The sequence below is a fragment of the Pectinophora gossypiella genome, chromosome 8 (genome assembly GCF_024362695.1).
Source record: "Pectinophora gossypiella chromosome 8, ilPecGoss1.1, whole genome shotgun sequence".
Lineage (NCBI taxonomy): Eukaryota > Metazoa > Arthropoda > Insecta > Lepidoptera > Gelechiidae > Pectinophora > Pectinophora gossypiella.
The window spans coordinates 877,403-901,221 of record NC_065411.1 but is presented as its reverse complement, the minus strand read 5'-3'; the positions used below and the strand labels follow the sequence as shown (position 1 = coordinate 901,221).

The following is a 23,819-nucleotide window of genomic DNA, read 5'->3' as shown; positions in this document are numbered from 1 at the left end:
AAATTATTAAAATTGTGCTTTGGTCACAACCCGGACACTCCATACAAAAATATTTTTGCCGCCTTACGCGTAAGTGCGAGCCAGACAGGCAGTCTGCGTGCGCTCCCTTACTCTTTAACGGCTTACGGTCATAGACTAAAGTAAGTCCCTGAGGGGTGAGGTAAATACATATATCTCAAAACTAATGCGGGTCCGTTCTATACGTAGTTATTATTCTTTATTATATTCATTTAATTTTGTCTATAGTATCCTATACTGCTCTTGTGTAGGTTGTGAGATCATTGGCCGACCCCGATCCTGGATTCCCGATCCCCGTGTCAGGGTTAATATTGTCCCGCCAAAGTCCCCTGACATGCTTACTTGCTTAGGTAAATAGTAGCCAGGACCGACTGCTAATCGTACCCAGGAATCATCTTACTTATACCTGGACTAAGGTAGCTATTTTGTGTTGTTCTAGGAGTGGACGTGACGGCAAACCAGGACGAGATCTCGTCACACGAGACGTTCCAGCTGGAGTTCGACTGGGGCACGCGGCGCTGGTACATCCGCACCATGCAGGACCGCTACTGGACCCTGGAGTGCGGCGGCGGCATCCAGGCGAGCGGCGACAACAAGTACGTGATGTTGTGTGGAAGAATTTACCAGAATGTAGGAGTTCAGAGGATTGAAACACAAGTGCAATTTTTTATGAGTAGAAAGAGATGTAAGGGGACGAACTTCTTCTGGAGGTCTGTCAGACCTACCTGTTTTGTGAAGAAGTAATGAGACAAAGCCCGAATAGAGAAAATATGTTATGTTCAGCCTCGAGAGTCTCCACAAAGATTCCAAATTACCAAAAACTAACCGACGCATGTATATCCTCCCTGATACGCCTCCGGCCAAACATGGCCGCCAAGTAATTAATGCCCATGGACATTTCATAGCTAGACAACGTATACTTACCACTGCTAGGCCTTCCTTAGTCAATAGGAGGAGGCGTGGAGTGTCCTGGTAATGCCAATTAGGTATATGTCTGGTCAAACTGGTGAAGATACAACTAAGAATGCGAGACTTGAGACATAGACAATCTAGAATGTTGACACTAGATGCAAGTGCTCTCTTCTGATTAAATGAATGGGTTTCCCATTTTGTTGTGAACTCCAATCAAAATGTTACTCTCACCGGTTGCAGGTCATCAAACGCTCTGTTCGAGCTGGAGTGGCAGGGCGACGGCGCCGTGGCCTTCCGCGCGAACAACGGCAAGTACCTCATGACGAAGCGCTCCGGACACCTCTACGCCAACGCAGACTCCATCGACGACAACTGCAAATACTACTTCTATCTTATCAACAGGTGAGAACGACCACTATACTCTAATACTAAAGGACTATCTTCTCAAACATCGGGCCAGATTTCTGGAGGACTTCGTGCTTAAGACCATAATGCTGGTAGGCTGGAACCTGTAACGGTAATAGGACTAAATTACCAATTAAGTTTCCATGGCTGTGTGTGTGTGTGTGTTCGACTACTCCGAATGCGGTCTGTCACCACAACACAAGGAAAAATATCTCTCGCAACTAGCGTTGGTTACCTGACTCAATTATGAGTCAACGTATTAACGTTGATTAAGTTTCTTGCTAACTTGTATTATCTTCTTCTCAGGCCTATTCTCGTGCTGAAGTGCGAGCAAGGGTTCGTGGGCCCCAAGGGCACGAAGCTGGAGTGCAACAAGGCCAACTACGAGACCATACAGGTCATCCGCGGACCCAAGGGCGCAGTCTACTTCAAAGGTACGGTGCAAGTTAATCTAAACAATAAAATATTGGGAGTATTTGGCACCAGAATTATCATCCAGAACGGAAACTTCTAGAAACAAGAGAGTCTACCCCAATTAATGGAAAGGCAAATCAGAATATGTTTGTTGCAACGTAGGTACCTAAGGGTATTTGAGCAGATAGATGGTGTTAATTTCTGCCTTGCAATAGTGTCAATTACAAATAAATTTTAAGAAATATTATGCAACCCAGCAATAGCTTAAAAAACATAAACTAACCCTCCTTGTCTCTTCCATTCCAGGCTCAAACGGCAAGTACTGGCACGCTGACAGCGAGAGCGTGCTCTGCGACTCGGACACCCCTCAAGGCTTCCACCTGGAGCTGCGCGAGCCCACGCGCCTCGCCATCCGCGCCGCCGGCAGCCGCGAGTACCTCGCCGCCGCCAAGAACGGCAACTTCCGCCTCGCAGGGGTCGACATCTCCTCCGCCACGCACTGGGAGTACTAAGCCGCTGCCCGAGATTCGTTTGAGTGGACCAGCCAAAGAGACAAGAGATAGTGCTCTGAATGGGCCTACAACGGCGGTAGTTTCGTAATCATCACATGTTTTACATCTTTGACGTCACATCTTAAATGTTATATCACTGGGGCTTCTTAAATTGTGACGAGTATAGCGGCCCTGTCATCGTTATGTTGTATAAACACCAGTTTCCGCAGTTCGCTCAAATGAATCTCCAGATCCTACAAACTTGTTCACAATACTCTTCCATAGCGTATCCAAATGCACGCCTATTTTGTACTTGCGAACGGCGTGAGACTTAATTTCTCGAAGAAATGTGAACAAACACGGGCGAACGCAATTTCAGTTGACTCCACATCGCTTCCTTCAGCCGCCATCTTGTGTCGCCCTCGATGGCAAAATGGCGGCATCCGAACGACCCAATCAGCTGATTCCAACGCGAATCCGCTGCCAATGGTTACATAAATAATAATAAAATCGGAATGTTAGTCAATGCGCACGGGCATTGAGGTCACACATTTCAGGAATAAAAAAATATTTTCTCTCGGGTGAACTGAAAGGCGGCGCCTCATTTTGCATTTAATAATATGGTTAAGGTTATTTATCGCGCGGTATACGCGAATGTGATCATATGAAAATATCGCTTCTCTTATATTATTATTATCATAGATTATTTTCTTATTATTGGTAGATCTGCCGTCACTATAGCTTGTTTTGAAATTATATTTTTTTATTATTTTTGTGACCGTCACTCGAAATGCTTGAATTATTTATTTCTAGGTTTACGATAACGTTATCAATTTGTCGGGGACATTATTGGGAGTTTTTGAGAATATTTATTGGATATTGTAGTATCTAGTCGATGGGTTTTATACGATTTTATCTACCCGTTTTGTATTCCCAGATTGTAGGTTAGTGAAGTTGACACCATGAGACTGAAACCTACTACAAATCACCAGATGAAATTGCAGTAAAATTGATAATTTAAGTTAAAGGTATTGTCAGTATACAAGCCGCAGAACGTCCACACCACTCATGCGCAATATCCCCGTGGGTTGCTCAATATTTATACGCCCTACACCGAGTCTGGCTTCTAAGTAACGTAAAGCTAGTTAGGTTAATGTAAGTAACATAATAGAGTAAGCCTGAGATCGCTTCCAGCGTCCATCTCTCATTGCTCTGGACATTTTTTACATTTTTACGTGGAATTTTGTAACTGGTGCGTAATTTATCTTGTATATAAGCGAATTTTTCACTGTTTTTGATCCGTGTATGAAATCTCGATGTACTTACACCATTCGGAAGCGTAACTTTAAGTTTTTACGATAATGAACAAAACCGAAATGTTTATTAAGTATTTGTACTGCAATATGCGATCCTGGAAATTAATATTTGTACGATAATGTCTTTGTAAACTATTAATGAATAAATTATAATCATATTGTATGTCGATGGTGTTTTATTCCAGATTTATTTCATAGAGTATTATCATAGAACAACCTTATGAATAGTTTGATGATAATATATAAATAAATACGGCTTTAGGCCACTGTAGGGGAGGCTACCAACTGGAACGTAAACAAGCTATTTTGTATTCGCCCCACGCAGTAGTACAATGAATAATTGAAATAAAACTTCTTGCTTCTTTGAAATACTAATTGAAATTAATATTTAATAGTAGATGAAATAGTAATATGAAAACGATAGAAAAAAATTATGCTTTTCAGCACTTTGTAGTTGCATAGTGAAACTAACCTAACTAAAAATCTCACTATCTGCAGCCAACTGTATATGTTCTCTACTCATTGCAAGGAGGAAGCAAAGTGGTCGGTAGTTCTTGTAGTTTAAAGTAAAATGCGCAAATATTGAAAAACTTATATATTTTAATTAAATAGTTACATTAATCTTTACAGTTTCTCCCTAGCTAGTGACACATTGTATTAGCATCGATGCATTTTATTGGTCAAAAATTAATATATTAAAAATAATTTATCTACATAACTGATAAACAAATCAATAACCACATGAATCTGCTAGTTATTCAATAAGCAAAAAAATCCGGAGTGTGTTGTCAGTGTTAAAAATAAATAAATAATTTTCTCGCTGGCAACACAGTCTCGTGCAAACTAACCATAGACAATTTTAGCTTACTCGACAATACTACAGTAGAGGGTGTAAAGTAATATATAACATACATGATACATACAAAATGGAATATAATTTGTACGCGACACACGACGTAAAGCGCGGGGTTGGACTGGTGCGGCTCTCGCCGGTACGTTAGCATTACATAGGCCACCGCCTCCCTGGCTCATCAACACGAAACACTTCACAAGCAAGGGAGACTGGTCTAGCTTTTTCAGTCGTTTGGCTAAGACAACCAATATTTGCCTCACGACTAGCGAAATTCGTAGCGAGTTTTCACTACAAACACCTTGCTTTGTTTTACATTAGTCCCGCAGTCATATTTATAAACGAAATATAATTTTATTGTTAGTTAAAAATATATAATCATAGTTAAATTACAATACATTTTAGTGCCTTTGTTTGATAACATTTGTTAAAGTTTATTAGCCATTGTATTTTGTCATGTGGACATATTGGCGTGTCTAATTGACTAGGTATTCCAACCTTTATAACATAATGCTAGTGTCTGTAGTGAGAACTGGCCGCGTGGAGGGCGACGCACATTAATCATAATACAAAAACTGGTATCTAAGGCACGATTAACAACTTGAGACCTGAACGCATGTCAGGAGGACGCTCCCCTCCCAGCGCGGTGAACACATCCACTTCACATATCTACGTAAATCACATTGTCAATGTCACATACACGCATTCAATACGTTTTCTAGTTAATATAAAGACTCGTTAGGTGTTATGTTTTAAATTTGATTCTATGTATTGAATTTGTATCTACGACATCAACAAGCCACGTACTCAGTAAGAAATAAAATTATAATACAGTGTGAGTGCAAGGTCTCCGCACTATAATATTGCTACCAGAAGCACCTAAAACGTGCATCTAAGTCGCGGTCAGTCGATGTCTTCGCCGCGCTACGAGAGTCCATTACATCTCTAACCCTTGCCACCGATATAAGTCGTTATTTAGAGCATCATCTTCACCGACTTAGTAGAATAAACAGCGACCGAACGCACCCGAACAGCCTCTAAGTGTTCTCGAACGGCCGGGCCGGTCGACTCGCCACAAAAGTGACGCGTCTGCGATGACCCACCCTAAATATTTAGTCTATGGATGCTACGATGTCTATACTATGATCTACTTTTTGTATGCGATCAGAAACAAACAATTGTAAATAATCTTTCAAATAAAAAAAAATGCTACTTCATTTGTAATTTGGTCTCGAATTTTCAAAATAAAATGTAAAAGCACACAATGAAAAGAAATATCACAGTACATGTTTTAAATTTGATTCTATGTATTGAATTTGTATCTACGACATCAACAAGCCACGTACTCAGTAAGAAATAAAATTATAATACAGTGTGAGTGCAAGGTCTCCGCACTATAATATTGCTACCAGAAGCACCTAAAACGTGCATCTAAGTCGCGGTCAGTCGATGTCTTCGCCGCGCTACGAGAGTCCATTACATCTCTAACCCTTGCCACCGATATAAGTCGTTATTTAGAGCATCATCTTCACCGACTTAGTAGAATAAACAGCGACCGAACGCACCCGAACAGCCTCTAAGTGTTCTCGAACGGCCGGGCCGGTCGACTCGCCACAAAAGTGACGCGTCTGCGATGACCCACCCTAAATATTTAGTCTATGGATGCTACGATGTCTATACTATGATCTACTTTTTGTATGCGATCAGAAACAAACAATTGTAAATAATCTTTCAAATAAAAAAAAATGCTACTTCATTTGTAATTTGGTCTCGAATTTTCAAAATAAAATGTAAAAGCACACAATGAAAAGAAATATCACAGTACAAATGCAAGGCGGATTGACCCATTCCAGTTATATAATAAAGTTTATTTCGGAACGCATACAAAAACCGCGTACTATATTACGTCACAGCGTTATCCAGTCTATATAAAAACGTTCATTTACATTATATTGTGTCTAATCGTCTTATTTTACTTTTAAATTTGTTAACCTACCACCACGTAAAGTAGTTAGTCCAAAATCCAAACACAAGCTGTGTCCACATGATTTCACTCACCACTCTCGAAAATGTTAAAAATAATATTAATACATAAATATAGGTATGTTGGCGGACAAGGAGTGGGGATAAACGAATAGGGGTGCTCAGTGAAGGGCATAAAACATTAGGTGCCGTCACAGTGATCGTGGGGAATTCACAATTTACATTACACTAAAATTGTAAAAAACAGACGCTAATTTTCGTTTTCAAAATGGCGGCCTTATCCCTCGCGGTCCTTGCCGGCCAGTGTCGATGTAATCACGCCAAAAATTTGTTTAACAAAGTTCCTAGTTCATCGATATAGCCACGAAAAATAATAAGTTGTTCGACAAGCGAGTCTGTACGACTAAGTGTGGCCAGCGGTAACTACTAAATTTATATTTGGGGAAAATTCATGAAGTTTTACCCTGTATTGAAAGACTGATAATTTGGAAGGTTTTTTTGGGTAAAGATGAAAGTTTTTTAATTTTTTTTGCTAGTTTTTCGCTAGTGATTGTCGCTCCTGGCGCGAGGAGCGACGTTGCCAGCGTTTCGAGGTGTGGTCTGAGTCAATCTGGTGTAGTGTTACCTCGGCCACTGGCGTGCGCGCCCGCCGAGCCTCCGCCCTAGGGAGAAAGAAAACGAAGTTTATTGAAATGTAGAAGTTATGACCTTTACAGAGGTCACGGTGTATAGATGTAGGTAGGTTACGTTCGATGTTTGATACTTAGGATTGTTTCGCTTAAGACAAAGAGCTTTTATTTCGTTATAGAAAGCGATTTTCTGCAATGTTGGGTTTCATCGCGTTATCGTCAATATATTCAAACTGAGATATCCTGAACGCAGACGTACTTATCGCTTCGGCTAGGAGAGGAACGGGTTGGGCGTGTGCCGCTGCTGCGGCGGCGACCAGGGCGAGGCGGCGCGCGGCGCGGGCACCGGCGCCCAGGGGTCGGCCGCGCCCAGGGAGCCCGCGCCCACGTGGGCCGCGCCCAGGGGGCCCGCGCCCAGCCCGGCCCCGGCGCCCGGCAGCACGGCCACGCCCCCGGCCGGCGCGCCGAAGGCCGGCGACGAGCTCTGGAACGGCACGCCCGATAGACCCATCTGTTGCTGTTTCAGCTCGTTGATTGTTAACCGCGCCTGGAAAGAAAACATGGACGTTACTTAGGTCAAACAGTGGTCGAGACGGACGACTATAGGTTCAACTACGCGCGTCGCACTTTCCTATGCTTCTATTTTACCGTACCAATATCGTACTCTTATTCCTGATTTGAACGCGATAAGAACCCGGTGTTATGTATTTCAATTGTGACAGGTTTAACTTAAAAAAAATTAGAATAAAATAATAAAACTTAGAATAAAATAAAATATGATAACACTAGAGGTGAGCAGTCTATCGTGCACCACATATATTTTATTTATTTAAAAGCTACACACAACATGTATCAATCATGGCATGAGAAAATAAAGATGTGATGTGGGTAATACACGGCATAGTTAGGAAATTTTGTGACGTGAGGTTAGTTGCAGTTAAATCATAAAAATGGTTAATAACTACATAACAACAAAATAAGAGAAGAAAAAAGTAAAAAAGAAACATTCTGTCACGGAGGGTAAGCATGGTTAACCTCTTTTGATAGACACATGCTGGCTGAGGACTTCTAGACAAGTACGTTTACATAACATACATAAACAGCCTATATACGTCCCTCTGCTGGGCACAGGCCTCCCCTCAATCAACCGGAGGGGGTATGGAGCATACTCCACCACGCTGCTCCACTGCGGGTTGGTGGAGGTGTTTTTTACGGCTAATAGCCGGGACCAACGGGTTAACGTGCCCTCCGAAGCACGGAATCATCTTACTTTTTCGGACAATCAGGTGATTCAAGCCTGAAAAGTCCTTACCAAGCAAAGGACAGGACAAGTACGTTTAATACGTGATAAATATTTATGTCCGTACCGGCGGCGGCGGCTGGAACATCTGCCGCGTGTCCGGGGCGCTGAAGGGGTTGGGCGCTGGGGGGTCAAGCGGCGCCGGCTGCAGCAGGCGGTCCAGGTTCACCAGCGAGGAGTTCTCGCCGAGGAACGCCGACGGAGACTTCTTGACGGCGCCCGTGGACGGCGTCGCTGGCTTCGGGGTGAGGCCATCACCTGGAATACGGAAATACAATGTTAACCTTTGATCTGTGTTGGATAAGGATCCTGACAACCCCTCGTATGTTTATGATAAGGTTCCTGACCCATAGGACTGGTACCTATTTTTACGTTATTATCCACTCTAATTCTAAACGTTAAGAAACCGCCTCTATGGTCCCAGGTTCGAATCCCGGTGGGGACTGATCACAGAAATCTCTTTGTGATCCCTAGTTTGGCTAGGACAATACAGACTGATCATCCGATTGTCCGAAAGTAAGATGATCCGTGTTTCGTAAGCATGTTAAACGGTTCGGTTACTACTTACTGCTGCAAGTAAATCGTCGTTACATGAGCCATACATAAGATCACGCCTATCTCCCGTTGGGGTAGGCAGAGACCACGGAATTCCATTTACTACAATCCTGACACACCACTCGCATTTTCCATACTCATCAAAGTCTTCACGCGTTCTTCGAACATCTCTATCACGATTTATGAGTTTGGAACTTGGCTTTTAGAATTTTAGAGAAATTGTATTAGAAATTACTTTGAATTTCTGTCTATTAGGAATTACGTTTTCTCAAATCTTTTTGGTGGGCTACGTACCTAAGACGGACAAATCGAAGGGGTCGGGCTCCACGTTGTTGTTGAGGCTGCGCGCGCGCTGCGACAGTGCGTCGAACTGCTCCAGCTCCGACGACGACGGGGACGATACCACCGACGCCGGGGACTTGCTCTGGAACATTCACAGTATAAAATAGAATATATACATAACATACATACATAAACTCACGCCTATTTCCCACCGGGGTAAGCAGAGACTATAGAATTCCATTTGCTTCGATCCTGACACACTTCTCTTGCTTCCTCCACATTCATCAATCGCTTCATACACGCACGCCGGTTCAGAGTAGATCGTATTGAACCTTTTCTAAGGACATCTCCAATTTGATTCATGTTATTTTTGTGTTTTATTAAATTATTTTCAATTCCATACTTTTGCGATGGAAAATTCCCCTTGATATTAACTCAAAATCATGAGCTGAACCACCGCTTTCAGTATTCGCTACGATGTCACTTACACCCCGTACAAGTACGCACTGGTAGCCGTAGGGTACATACGGATGTTAGCGACTCTGTGCCGAAAACTGAGAGGGATGTTTCAGAACGTCATTCTGTTAACACGCTAACACGTTCATTCCGGCTTGACAGGAACTGCGGATTGAAGTCCCGTCAGACTTTTTAGATTTAATTTTCTATGAGAAATATAATATCTAATTATGTTACCAGTGCAAGCGGCGCCCAGGGGTCGGCAGGCAAGGCGGCGGCGGCCACAGCGGCCGCTTGCCCAGGCGCCCACGGGTCACGCGCCGGGCTGTTCACGCCCGACCACGCGTCTGATGACGTCTCCTGGGGAACAACAGTGGGTGTAGATAATGTTACGTGTTCACTAGCAATGGGCCTAGCCAGGTTGCATTATCTATTTCTACACTCGCTAACGTGCTGCAAGATGCTGAGTCAGTCCAATTTACCTGGACAGTGTTAATTTGCGTATCTTTAATTGTTATTCTTAGGAAACAACTGTTGTTTTTGGAAATAAATGCCTATTCTAAAGCCCGTCTAAATTAAATGAAGAACTTGTGTCAAAGGTGCGCCATCCCACTCGCGTCCAACAGAGTGCTGCGGGGAAGAAGGCAAGAGGGAAACTACTGCCCTATTTTTCCCTAAAAAGTAGCATGGAGAATGCTACACCGACAAGAGCGTGGCTCTTAAATTAGTGATGATGATGTGTCAAAGGCAATGCGCGCTTTCGAGGCATCTCGATTTGAGCTATATACACTTGCGAGGAAGTTAGGAAAATTTTCAACTCGGCTAGGATAGTTTTTATCCCGGATTTTTTTCATCGCCTTCTAAAGGGAATCTTTTTAGTACCCTTAGGAGGCGATTTCACATCCATTCGGAAAAAAACGTGTCGTTAGTGATAACAGAATTACACGCGGACAACGACGCGGGCGGAAAGTTAGTAATAATAAGATAGAACGGCACAATAAGTAGCAGTGAGGTTTTTATTAAGTGTAATGTATTTTTTACTAATAAAAAGGCTCTGACAATGGAAATATTTCATTTTAAAGTGATTTCACACAAACAATGGTGCAGCACACACATCTAGCGTCATGTACTAATACAAAGAAGACCTTTACGTTCTTACCATCGAATCAGTAAAGATACTGAACTCCGAGTGTACAGCCTGACAGAAAATAGTAAATGAAAACACGCCTGTTTTTCTTACGTCGCCGTCGTAGTGAAAACCAAGTAAGCGCCTCTTTGAATAATCACATTCTGATATGATTTATGCTAACTGTTAAGCTCCTTGGTCTTATTAAGTTTTTTTTTATACTTGTCAATTTTATTACGTTCTATTGTTATTTAAAATGTCATTGTCAGTTTTTTTTCAATATAAAAATCAACACGTAATGTTTATTTCTTTCGATAATCATATCGTCTGTATGCACTCTCAACACTAACAAAACCTCGCAATAGACACGTTAGTTTCAATCCAGGTAAAAACTGGTAGTCTCAATTTGTACCCGAATTGAAATTAGATAAAAGAAATGGAGGCTTTGTTAAGAAAATCATATTAAATTAGATTTTTCAAGAAAACGCTTGCGTGGCTGACGTTTTCACCATAAGGCGACGGTATACAGGTTTTTGTTATTTTGATTTTATTCTGGTTGGAACTTATGTAATTTTCTTTAGTTTCTTTTATTATGATTATGTCAATATATAAGAGGAAATCTTTATTTCTCAAAAGAATTATAAACATTCACATCCTAAGAAACTTCGTTCTTATAAGACAGTCAAATGTAATTTTATTTTAAAGTATGTTTGTTCCTTAAAACATAGCAGATTTGCCGCAAACGGCATTAACTGCTTGGCCGGACAAATGGGGAGCTCTGAGAGCTTCAAGAAATGCAATGTTTGTTACCTGTTTGGGCGAGGGCAGGCCCCAGGGGTCGGCAGAGGCTGCGGCGGCGGGCGGTGACCCCAAGTTCACGTCCAGCAGGTCCAGGAGGTGGGATTGCTGCTCACCCTTCTTGTCCGTTAGCGGGGCTCTGTAACACACATTAGTGATTAGAAGCGTGGGATTTGTGTGGGTGGTTTGGTGGTGAAGGAACTACTATGCTTGTAGAGAATTTCAAAAATAAATCTTCTTATATCGTGTGAGGAGATCCGCAGGAGAACTAAAGTCACCGACATAGCTCGAAGAATTGCAAAGCTGAAGTGGCAGTGGGCAGGACACATAGCGAGGAGAACCGATGGCCGTTGGGGCGGAAAGGTTCTGGAGTGGCGACCACGTGTCGGACGACGCTCAGTGGGTGGCCCGCTACAAGGTGGACCGACGATCTGGTGAAGGTCGCGGGAAGCCGCTGGATGCGGGCAGCGCAGGACCGATCGTCGTGGAGATCCTTGGAGGCCTATGCCCAGCAGTGGGCGTCGTACGGCTGATGATGATGATGATCGTGTGGGTTGTGAGGTGAATTTCCATATCAACCCTGGTGTCAGGGTTACTAATGAGCCGCCAAAGGCCTTTGCCATGGCTCATGTAACGACTACTAACTTACATCAGTAAGTAGTAAACGGGACCAACAAGTTAACGTGCCTTCCGAAGCACGGATCATCTTTCTTTCGGACACTCAGGTGATCAGCCTGTAATGTCCTAACCAAACTAGGGATCACAAAGTGATTTTTGTGATATGTCCCAAACGGTATTCGAACCCTGGACCTCCGGATAATGAGCCCAACGCTCAACCACTGGACCACGGAGGCCGTTAGTTTTTAGTTAGTAAAAATAAATGGGGTTATGGGATATCTTCACATATTGTCTGTTTTTGGTTGCAATGTCTATGTTTTTAACCGAATAGTCTGTGGTCGATTACTTGAAACTGAGTAGCGTTTTTTTATTATATCGTTTTGACTGCTGCCTAATTAATCAAGGTATATTAACAGCCTCCTTGGTGTAGTGGTTAGAGCGTTAGGCTCACGAGCTGGGAGGTCACGTTTCGATTCCCGATGGGGACATTGTCGAAATCCCTTTGTGAGACTGTCCTTTGTTTGGTAAGGACAGATTTGAATCACCTGATTGTCTGAAAAAATAAGCTGATTCCGTGCTTCGGAGTGCACGTTAAGTCGTTGGTCCCGGCTATTAGCCGTTAAAACACTTCCACCAACCCGCAGTGGAGCAGCGTGGTTGAGTATGCTCCATATACCCTCTGGTTGATTGAGGGGAGACCTGTGCCCAGTGGACAGTGAACAGTGGGACGTATATAGGCTGTTTATGTATATTGAACGGAGTCCACGCCAGCGCTACTCGTATTAACTAGGCTACATAAATTTGTACTACTAGAGGTCGCTATCGGCACTAACGGAATTACATTCGGTAGGCAGGGCAGGCAGTGGTAGATCCAGCATCGCGGACTGCTCTCCAATGAGGGTGGGTAGGGGCACTCGGGCCGCGCGCACAACTGCTCCGTGGTTGGGAATGGAAAGGATCTGTTAGGAAAGGATCGGTTAGGTTGGGATTGGTGATAGGTAGGTAGAGAAAATAAAGGAGTTTTCAAGAAAATCATAAAATAAAGAGTAATACTACGTATAGAAGGGTAACTCTTCGCTCCGCACCAGACGTATGGCGCGCCGAGATAGATTTACCTCACCCCCTCTGGGCCGCTTAGGAGCGCAAGTTTTTGTCTCACCCGCATAAACGCTAATGCGTTTAATGCACCTAATGGCGACACACGGTAAGAATAGGACGGATGGCTTTAGGGAGTTCCCTGGTGTGTTACTATTGGCCCCGATTCCTGCAGACACCTAATTTTATTTTAAGTCATTTTCTTATTCACCGTAAAGTAAAGGGACGGATGATTGACAACTATTAATTTTAAATTTGAAAAAATAACCCGGGCGAATAAAATAGGCATCTCGTTCATATGCGATCCGATTGACGTGTGCTGTCAACTTAATTTTGAAGGGTTCTTTTTAAAATTTCTACCTAAAATTGACGTGTGTTGCATATTTTATGCCTGCCGATTACCCGTCCATTTCCTTTTCGGCGGTTAAGAAAATGACGGGTGTAACTTAAAATAAACTTACATTGTGTGAACAGGATGATTCATGTACCAATACAAAGATAAAACCCCCAACTAGTTCCGACTATGTCATAAATCATAATTACTGAAGAATGTGAGGGGGATAAGTAAGGTGACATGGTAAGACGTGCAGGAATCGATCGACTAATGCAAGGGACATTCTTCTATCTCGCACGCCCTGATTGGTAGATTCTGCACGTCTCCGACGTGCTACTACGTACTACTAAATATAGAACGGCAACTCTCCGCTCCCTACGAGCAGCTGAATCTTCAATCGTATGGGCGTCAGACGTCACCCACACAGATGTGCGTGTACTATATCAATGTGTAGGTTTGTGTAAAACGAGGTGTTTTGTATGGTGTGGTGTGGTACTGACTGGAAGTCGTTCTGCGACTGGCTGATGGCGAGCTGCAGCCGCACGTCGTCGGAGCGGCGGCGGCGCTCCTCGCGCTCGGCCTCCTCGCGGCTCATGGCGAGCGCCAGCTGCAGCTGCAGCTCCTCCTCGCCCGCCGTCAGCGGCCGCGCCAGCTCCGATTCGCGTCCTGACCACTCCGCTGACTCGTTCGGTAGCTGGGGAGGAGGAAAAGGTTTCATAAAATACATGACTGAATCACAGATACCTCTGTCAGGAGAATGCATGACATACATCTTAACTACTCACTAAATTCGACTGAGTTTGAATTCACAAATTCACATAGATAATTGATATCACGTGGTTTCCATGATTTGTGCCCGGTTAATAGCAATAGGCGCGCCTCCTGTTACAAGGGACTTAAAGATAGCTGACACCTCTGTCTATCTCTTCGGGAACAGTAATGTAATACGATTTAGTACAATCCACAGGCAGAAAGACGCTTCCATGGTAGACGGGAGGTGGGAGACATGGGATGCGTTCAGCTGCTTACGATACAAAAAACAGAGAGGGTTTGAGCCCTTCCTAACATGATGGACGATGTGCTCAGACAGCCCGTCGGAAGGATTAATAGTCTTCCTGTCACGTCCGGTAAAAGCGACTTTACATTTTTCTATCACGTACTCGAATGTGGCTAGCAAAACCAAACTTGGATTTTCGACAAATGATTATATTGGAGACAAAATAGCTGTCTATACGAGCCAAACGAGTAATTACAGGAGAGCTTGAGACTTAAGCGTAGAATTAGGAATAATAAATACTACGTATACAACGGCAACTCTCCGCTCCCCACCAACGTCTGAACTACTGTTGACGACAGGTCGACATGGCAATCGGGGCATGAGGTGAGCCGCGGAGGCGGGGTCGCCCCGCACACCCGCACAGTCCCCGCGGCGTCTTAGTCTTAGTGTCGCACGAGTCCGTATCGACCGCGTTTATCGATTATAATCTCGCTCACATAATTTATTACTATTGTGTTTTAAAAATGGCTACGGTTGCATCTTCGTCGCGTGTTTGACTTCGATTTGTGTTTGACAAAGCTTAAAGAGATAACAACGAATGCAATTTTGTCAGTCACGGCAGAAAACTGGAGCAATTTCGAAAAACATGTCCGGAACCTTGAAAATGAATATTGGGAAAAAGACATGGGAATGGAAAATGAAATGGAAGATTTTATTATAAAAGTCGGAGATACCAGTGACGAAGATTCTTTAAGTTTTCGTAGCGATACGTTAGATAATTCAGATGAATAAATATTAACTTAAATGAAAACGTGGTATTATTTTATTCACATTTTGTTACATACATAATAAAAATAATATATCGATATTGAAAACGTCACGTCACTAGAGAATTGCCATGTCGACCTGTCGTCTACATTAGGTTTACCTCACCCCCCTCGAACATAGTTTAGACTTAAATCGTATGGGTATCAGACGTCACACACACAGATGCATGTGTACGATAATGTTAATGTGTAGTGTCTTGTTTGTTGCGTTGTTTGTATAAAGTGTCTGGGGTGAGACTTAGGTATTTCTCTTTTGTAGGCGCGTTGCCTATGAATAGTCCCATTGAGAATATAGTCTTAGGCCGGGTTTCCACTGACGGGGAGATTGGCGGAGAAGAGCGGAGATGTGCGGATTTGACCAATCACAGCGTTCGAGAGAGCGAAAAACGAAGACACTCTGTCACTGTCTCCCTCGCGGTGATTGGTCGATTTCTGCACATCTCCGCTCAGCTCCGCGTCAATGAAAACGCAGCCTTTAGCTTATGTATGTGTTGTTATAGTAGTAGTACCGTAGGGTAGGTGGGGCTGGTGGGGGTGTCGAGGGCGCCGTCGCTGCCGAAGGCGCTGGCGGACTGCGCGAACCGCTGCTTGGCCTTCAGTGCGCGCGCCCGCTCGTTCTTGAGGCGCTCCTCATCCTTCAGCAGGTTCACCAGCTGCTTCGCCTTCTCGCGGACATTCAAACCTGCAACAGGAAACGGCTAGGTGACAACTTACTCAAGCGAAATGTTAAAATGAGTAATTATGGAATGTAGTTCTTCTATTTGTGGGTTGTGAGGTGGAGTACCAACCTCATCAACCCTGGTGTCAGGGTTACTATTGAGCCGCCAAAGGCCCCTGACATGGCTCATGTAAGGACTACTTACTTACATCAGTAAGTAGTAACCGGGACCAAAGGCTTAACGTGCCTTCCGAAGCACGGATCATTTTACTTTTTGGACAATCAGGGGATCAGCCCGTAATGTCCTAACCAAACTAGGGATATGTCCCCACCGGGATTCGAACCCGGGACCTCTGGATTGTGAGCCCAACGCTCAACCACTGGACTTACTTACTGTCGTTTAGTGTTAAGTAGTCGTTATATGAGCCATGTCAGGCGCCTTTGGCGGCTCAATAATAACCCTGACACCAGGGTTGATGAGGATAGAAGATCTTTATATTTTACAATCCTCCACATTAAAGCTATATTTACACAAGATGATGTTCATATACTACATTTTACTGTTTCTAGCATGTGAAACAAAAATTATTAAACACTGTAAGTAACTAAATAAATACTTTCTTTCTTTCTAACTTCTCGTCTCACCAAATTTAATTGTACGCCTACCGGCAGATCACAGCGGTCTTATTATTATCTTTGTAACATCTACCCACTGCACCTGTGTGCCACGATAAATGATTTGAAATTTGAATGATAATAAACATTACTATCTGACTCTATCAATGGCACCTCGCGGTCTCGCCTGCGTCTGTCTCTGTACACTGAAACCCTCTTCTTCACACTTGAATTTACTTTCCGTAACCTTTTCATAGCAAAATTGTTCTTAAGAATAATAAAGGCCATTGAAAAAATTACACAACTGACCCGTAGAGTTATTGTGAAACCACTGAGAGCTATCCTAGCGAACGAGGGTTCTAATTAGTGATAGGTGTTCTAATTAAAATTAGGTGCACGTACATACCTAGTTTTCAATGTCGGTTGCAACACTTATTAGCGAGCTGCTATTATCACGGACAGAGCGCGAGTGATAGCTGATGGCGCGCTGTACAGTCATGAGCAATATAATGTACCCACTATGACTCTGTCGCACTAACATATTTGACATTTAGTGAGACTTACAGTTCAATTTGTCAAACGGCCTCCGTGGTCCAGTGGTTGAGCGTTGGACTCACGATCCGGAGGTCCTGGGTTCGATTCCCAGTGTGGACATATCACAAAAATTACTTTGTGGTCCCTAGTTTGGTTAGGACATTACAGGCTGATCACCTGATTGTCCGAAAGTAAGACGATCCGTGCTTCGGAAGGCACGTTAAGCCGTTGGTCCCGGTTACTACTTACTGTGTAAGTACGTAGTTGTTATAAATGAGTCATGTCAGGGACCTTTGGCGGCTCAATAGTAACCCTGACACCAGGGTTGATGAGGTTAGTAATTCGCCTCAAAACCCACACGATAGAAGAAGAAGAAGAAGTTCAATTTGTCAAAAAAGTTAATGAGACATGGTACCAAAGTGTATGTATACACTTTGGTACCATGTCTCATTAACTTTTTTCTTTTTTGCTCGTGACCATACGCGGAATGGTAACACTATATAGCCTGTGATAGTGTTATGACTGATTAGTGACGTAGTGCGTCCGCCCAATTTGGAATATCTGGTTTCATATAGCTGGTTTATGAGAAACGATGGACTTTCCAAGTTACGTTTAAAAAAAACAGATGGCGCTGTACACATTTAACGTGATAATTACCTGTTTTCTCATTGCTCGGGTACATAATACAATGTATTGGAGATAAAAATAATTGTTGCTTGATATTTCGATCAGCCGGGTCTGCATGACAACCGCACCGCGCGCGGCGCGAGTTATAAAAAATAAAACTAAAAATAAAATAAAAAATAAAAAGTAAAAATAAAAAGTAAAAATAAAAAGTAAAAATAAAAATAAAAATAAAAATAAAATAAAAAATTAAATTATATCGAGCGACCAATAAACGATACCAATGTTATCTACATAGATGGACGTCAAACAGCTATTGGTCGAAACGCTCAATATAATTCGCGGCGTGGTTGTCATGCAGACCCGGCAGATATGTATAGAATAGGGTAGTTTCCAACTAGTCAAATCAGTTACTTTTTACTAAACGTCAAAACACGAAATTATTAGCAACCTGTGACTTCATAGAAAAACGTAATAAAATTTCGCACTTAATATTACATTTTTCTTAATTAAAATTCAGAAATAAGTTAAATAGAAAAAAGAAAACGTTTTTTGTCACCTTTAGAATTCAAATTCAAATTAAAAAATTGAAAAATATCTTTATTCAGTAGGTAACATAGTTACACTTTGAATCGTCAATTTTTACATAACGAACGTCTCATCCGCCTAAAACTACTGCAGCTTCTCACAACCTGTATAGCCGGGGAAAAGAACTGTCTTTATTTAGGAATTTTATAATTTATCTTTGACCTTGATATCACGTAGTTTCTAGGCCCGCCCTTTATTACACGGGATTTAAACATAGCAGGCGAGGAGTGGGTGTTTATAATACACCTCTGCCTACCTCTTGGGGGTTACAGGCGTGATGTTACGTTAATGTAATGTAGTGAATAGCAACTAAAATTAACAGGTAACCCCCATTGTATCATCCATCAAGGTGACTCGAGTTGATCGTTGTCATATGACATATGGGCACGCGTTATCGCGATTACATATTGGACGGTATCATGTCTGTCAATGAAAGTGGTTGGGCGTACAGCATACGTAACATGTCCACCGGAAACCCACGGTAATGTGAGCAGATTGATAAATTAAACGTACACTATAGATAACAAAACAATATGGCGCCAGAAGTACTTATACTATTATTCTCTAACTTTTTTAGCATAATAGTACTTTCCTATAATAATATCTAGGAATACTAGTTTGTTCGGTATAACTTATTTTTGGACTATTATTTTTTGGTATAAATTTGATTCGCATATAAATAGGTCTCCATAATTATTTTTTAGAATAATAGTGTTTTGTAATATTTTTTACAAGGCATAACAGTAGGTTCGGGTGAGGCGGGGGTGGCCCTTATCTTACACACGAAAAGTATACTGAATGATGACCAACAGCATGAAATAGAGTCAAAAAATATAAAAAGTCACAATCATGAACCAAATGCAGCCAAGGAAAAAGTAAGTTTCGGAAATGTTCAAAGTTGTGCCAAAACTTTTCTTATTCGGAGTATAGTTTTTATGCTTATAATAATTATGCTTATATATCATTATTGTCATTAATTATTATGCTTATAGTAGTTATGAGTTTCAAAATTATGCTTAAAAATTATGACAAATTGATACTATGCGTAACTAATAAGTAACATTATGCCATGGTAAATTATTACATAAAAATTTATGCGTATAAATAGAGAACCCAGCTCAGAGCGTCGTCTTAGAGGATTATGATTGTCGGTGTAGCGTTGAACGAGGGAAATCGTCGGCCACACCGGCGGGGTCAGTATCGGGGTCCTGAAGTGTTAGTCGTCGCGAGCTGATTGGCGGCCTTTATGGCTAGAGTAATCGGGCCGTCAGGAAGTGAGAACACGTCATACATATAGTATGTATCATCAGATTAAGAGCCACGCTCTTGTCAATGTATCATACTCCATTCTTGTCTATCAAGGGCCAGTTCTTTCACTTCCTTCGAAGACGCGACTTTTGCCTTCTCTTTAATGTGTTCCATGTGAGCTCTAAATGTTGTCACGTTCTATAGTATGTAAATGTATTTTTAAATTCCTTGAAAGACTAACGGGGTCGAAGGTGACAGTCGATTACAGTAATAGCTCAGCTACCTGGCTCGCTAGATCGTAATCAAGCAACGATGCCTACAACCATTGTTTCTTATATCTGACGTTAAATTCACACATTCATACACACGTCTGACTCATCATTGTTGACTATTGTTGTTGTAGTGTGTACCCCCACACCTATTTTATATACATATTAGTGATGTGCCGGATCGTTAAAAATGTATATCCGCGGATACGGATCTTTACTTTCTTAAAAAAAAAAAATTAAAGTTTTAGTTATTTCATTGTTATAAAAGTGATATTTTATCTTGCTTTCATTATAAAGATCTATCTAAATGTTTGCAATATAAAGGTGCCAAATATTTGATTTTAAGAAATAAAAACAATCTGAATGGAATTTTATAGTTTTTTTATTTAATAATTCTACTTAATCACCTGAAAAAGATCCGTAAAAGATCCGCGTGAAAAGTAACGGACACGGATACGGATACGGATATTCGGAACATCACTAATACATATCTATGTTATATGCCATATTCAAATTCAAAAATATCTTTTCAGTAGGTAACATAGTTACACTTTTATATCCATAGTGAGACAATAAAAGACCGTCTTAGAAGACACACGTCTCTTATTTAACCCCACAACACACAACACAAACAGCAACATAACACAGCACACAACACAACACACAGTTAACATACAGTCAGTTGTTAGTTAACATAAGCTCACTACTATATTCCCAACTGGGGTAGTCAGAGGTATTTCATCGCATGAGACATACCCGGGATAAAAATAAGCGAGGTTTCTGTTAGATCAACGAGCTTGTTTAGAGATGTTAGGGTTTTTTCTTGATATTTGTTTTTTTTTACTCTACATTCTGATGACGACAAAATATATCATATAAAAATTAATTAAAAAGCCAACTCACCCTGGTCCTTCCCTTCCTCCATATATTGGAAGTCCTTGAGCGTGTGAATCGCAAAGATGTTCTCCTTGCACTGCATGGCCACCTTCTCCGAACCAGTCTTTATCAGATACTCCATCAGCACTAGGGCCTTATACACGTGCCTCCAGTTCTTGCCGTGGTCGTTGAGGCGCTTCCAGATCATCTGCATGATCTCTGTAAACGCCATCACGTTGTATGTCAGGTCGGCGATCTCCGCCATGAGCGTGCTGGATGGACCCCATGGGTCGTTTGACGTCGCCTCGCGCACTTTAACCTGTAATTTTGTGAGGTATCAGGTTAGTAAATAAAAAAAAAGAATAAAATAAAAAAAAGAATAAAATAAAAGAAAATATATATAAAAAAGGTAAAAAATAAATAATAATAAAAAAAACAAAAGTCGTCTCATATAATACATTTTTGAGTAAAATAATTGAGTAATTGTGTAGTTAATTAATCGATTATAAATGATTGAGTATTGAGTAGTATAGTTCAATAACATCCACTCCCTAGTGTTATCCCGTTTTCACATGGTCAGACGACCATCCAACCCGCGAAGCGATAATCAGCTCACAAGAGGTTAGGTCAAATACCTAGCAAACGCATTCCTCGGGGACGTGGGATTCCTTACGTTGTTTTCTTTTACGCCCGTGCTGGATTCGAACTTACGACCTCACAGCGCGAAACAACCGTTCTTTCAACTGGTCTACCATAGCTCCAACAACAACGTAATAGGATCGAACAGTTCTAAGGCCTGTACAAGTTTCGAAACTTTATCTTCTCGTGTTTTTTTTTCTATAATCTTGTTTTTTTTCGTCTACGATTTATGATCGTTATTGAAATATTCGAGTCTCTATTCGAGACCCTCTACGACTGGTAAGGGGGGAGTTGTGCCCAGTAGTGGGACGTATTCATGTGTCCTGATGGTGATGTTACCTGAGCATCGCTGTAGTTGTGCGCGAGGTTTTTAATATTCCTTCTGAGGCCCGCCACGTTGACTTGCATATCGTCCCGCCCGCGGGGCATCTGCAAACAAACACACACATGTTATTCTGCTATATTATTACGGAATCTATATATTTTAAAGTGGCGATGGAATGTAGCTATACAGGGTGTAAGTAGTTGACATCGTAACGAATTCTGAGGAGGATATTTCACCTATCAGCATGATTCAGGTTGTGAGAAGCTGCAGTAGTTTTAGGCGGATGAGACGTTCGTTATGTAAAAATTGACGATTCAAAGTCTAACTATGTTATCTACTGAATAAAGATATTTTAGAATTTTTGAAATTTGATGTTTTGAATTCTGAGTTAATATCAAGTGGAATTTTCATCTCCCTCAGTATTTGTTACGGTTTAACTTACACCCTGTATGTATTGAACGGATGATTTTGTATAATCTAGTGTTAGAATTATTTAAGTATGCTTAAGATAGTTGGTAGTTGTGTGGCTGTATATAATGTAATGTACGTACATCTACAAATCGGCCGAGTGCTATTAATTTGGAGTGTGATAAGCACTTTGCATTCACTTAGTACAAGCAATTAAGCAATATAGTATTTACTAGACGTAAATGTTAAAATATTATAATATAAAAATATTTAAAAACGTACAGATTAAGGCTAAATAGTCTATCGAAAAAAATAAAGTAACGTTCAACTTTGTAAACTACGTATATAATTTGATTAAACTAATCATGCATAGGCATTGTATTAAATTGGAAATAATGTATTATATTACAGGAGAATATTTTAGGAATAAAAATATTTATGCCTAGGTCTACTCGAAGCTGAAAGGATAGATAGAAACTGGGCAGTACACAGGATGTATTAGAAAATAATTCAATATTTTGTTACATATTTGTGCTAACTTTTGTCGTAGATATACCTCCGTTGGCATTCACTAATAAGCCGGACAAATGGAGAACACTGAGGTCTCTAACCCGACAGAGATTAAGAGTGGTAATAATAAACTAATCTAAGCTGAGACGTTCGAATCCCAGTGGGGACTTATCACAAGAATTAGGTAACGGCCTCCGTGATCTAGTGATTGAGCGTTAGGCTTACGATCCGTAGGTTCCGGGTTCGAATCCCGGAGGGGAAATATCACGTTAGTCAATTTTATTGCAAAAACATGAGTCGGTTCGCTGATAAAAAAAGATAGCAATCATGAAAGATGTTTGATAAGAGTTGCAAATTTGATACACTAATATGGCTACTTTAGACACGCGTTAAAGTAAGCTCAAGAATACATTCCTAATGAGGCTAGTCAAAGGTCCATCCATCGCGAGATGAACTTAACAACCACGCTTCGCCAAGCTCTCTGTTAGACCAACGTGATAGGTGGTGAGCCGTATCGCCGTCTATAATCAAACGAGCCAACTGTGTTAGAAAAAAAATAAATGTAAATAAATAAAAAATAAGTGAGAATTACACATACATACATACATACATAAACTCACGCCCGTAATCCCTAATGGGGTGGGCAGAGCCACAAGTAATCAAAGACAACTTGCAGCCACTGTTGATACGATGTCGTAAGCTGGATATGATGAACCTTATGGTGATAAGGGATCAGCCTATCGCCCATAACATTAGTCCAGCATGTTAGAGGACACAATACCTCTGTCGGTTTTTACGACATGCCCGGGAAGACAAGCAGCAGAGAATTACACATAAAATAAATTTATAATTCGGTGCAACGGGGATCGAACCGGCGCTCCCGGTATGAGAAGCAAGCCGGCCCAATGTCCTGGCCTGACTTTACAGTCAACTTATATCTAATTATAAAAAAATATGACGACATAAGGTCACCAACCCCTACAAACATCACACGATGTTTACAAGCAATATTGGGCGTCTAAATATACTGCGTGCACTTCCGTCGCGGACCTGCGCACGCGCAGTGACGCGGACATTCCACAAACAACGCGTAACATTGAACTTGCCCATGCGGGTATG

The 23,819-nt window shown here is 41.7% G+C and overlaps 2 protein-coding genes across 6 annotated transcripts in view; one reads left to right on the top strand and one right to left on the bottom strand.

Annotated features, from left to right (window-relative positions):
* LOC126368621 (protein singed) overlaps nucleotides 1-3,719 on the top strand; it is a 78,828-nt gene extending 75,109 nt beyond the window's left edge. For both annotated transcript variants that reach the window (XM_050012688.1, XM_050012689.1), the window contains exons 8-11: nucleotides 458-614; nucleotides 1,171-1,332; nucleotides 1,642-1,769; nucleotides 2,056-3,719. In XM_050012688.1, coding sequence (XP_049868645.1) covers nucleotides 458-614; nucleotides 1,171-1,332; nucleotides 1,642-1,769; nucleotides 2,056-2,261 — 653 coding nt within the window. In that variant the 3' untranslated portion in view covers nucleotides 2,262-3,719. The remainder of the gene's footprint in view (nucleotides 1-457; nucleotides 615-1,170; nucleotides 1,333-1,641; nucleotides 1,770-2,055) is intronic.
* Nucleotides 3,720-5,698: 1,979 nt separating this feature from the next.
* The window catches only part of LOC126368620 (epsin-1), a 45,232-nt gene continuing 27,111 nt past the window's right edge, over nucleotides 5,699-23,819 (bottom strand). For all 4 annotated transcript variants that reach the window (XM_050012684.1, XM_050012685.1, XM_050012687.1 and 1 more), the window contains 10 exons: nucleotides 21,797-21,886; nucleotides 20,846-21,137; nucleotides 15,916-16,088; nucleotides 14,083-14,276; nucleotides 11,548-11,674; nucleotides 9,849-9,971; nucleotides 9,168-9,297; nucleotides 8,386-8,576; nucleotides 7,278-7,565; nucleotides 5,699-7,051 (listed from right to left, as the gene is read on the bottom strand). In XM_050012684.1, coding sequence (XP_049868641.1) covers nucleotides 7,290-7,565; nucleotides 8,386-8,576; nucleotides 9,168-9,297; nucleotides 9,849-9,971; nucleotides 11,548-11,674; nucleotides 14,083-14,276; nucleotides 15,916-16,088; nucleotides 20,846-21,137; nucleotides 21,797-21,886 — 1,596 coding nt within the window. In that variant the 3' untranslated portion in view covers nucleotides 5,699-7,051; nucleotides 7,278-7,289. The remainder of the gene's footprint in view (nucleotides 7,052-7,277; nucleotides 7,566-8,385; nucleotides 8,577-9,167; nucleotides 9,298-9,848; nucleotides 9,972-11,547; nucleotides 11,675-14,082; nucleotides 14,277-15,915; nucleotides 16,089-20,845; nucleotides 21,138-21,796; nucleotides 21,887-23,819) is intronic.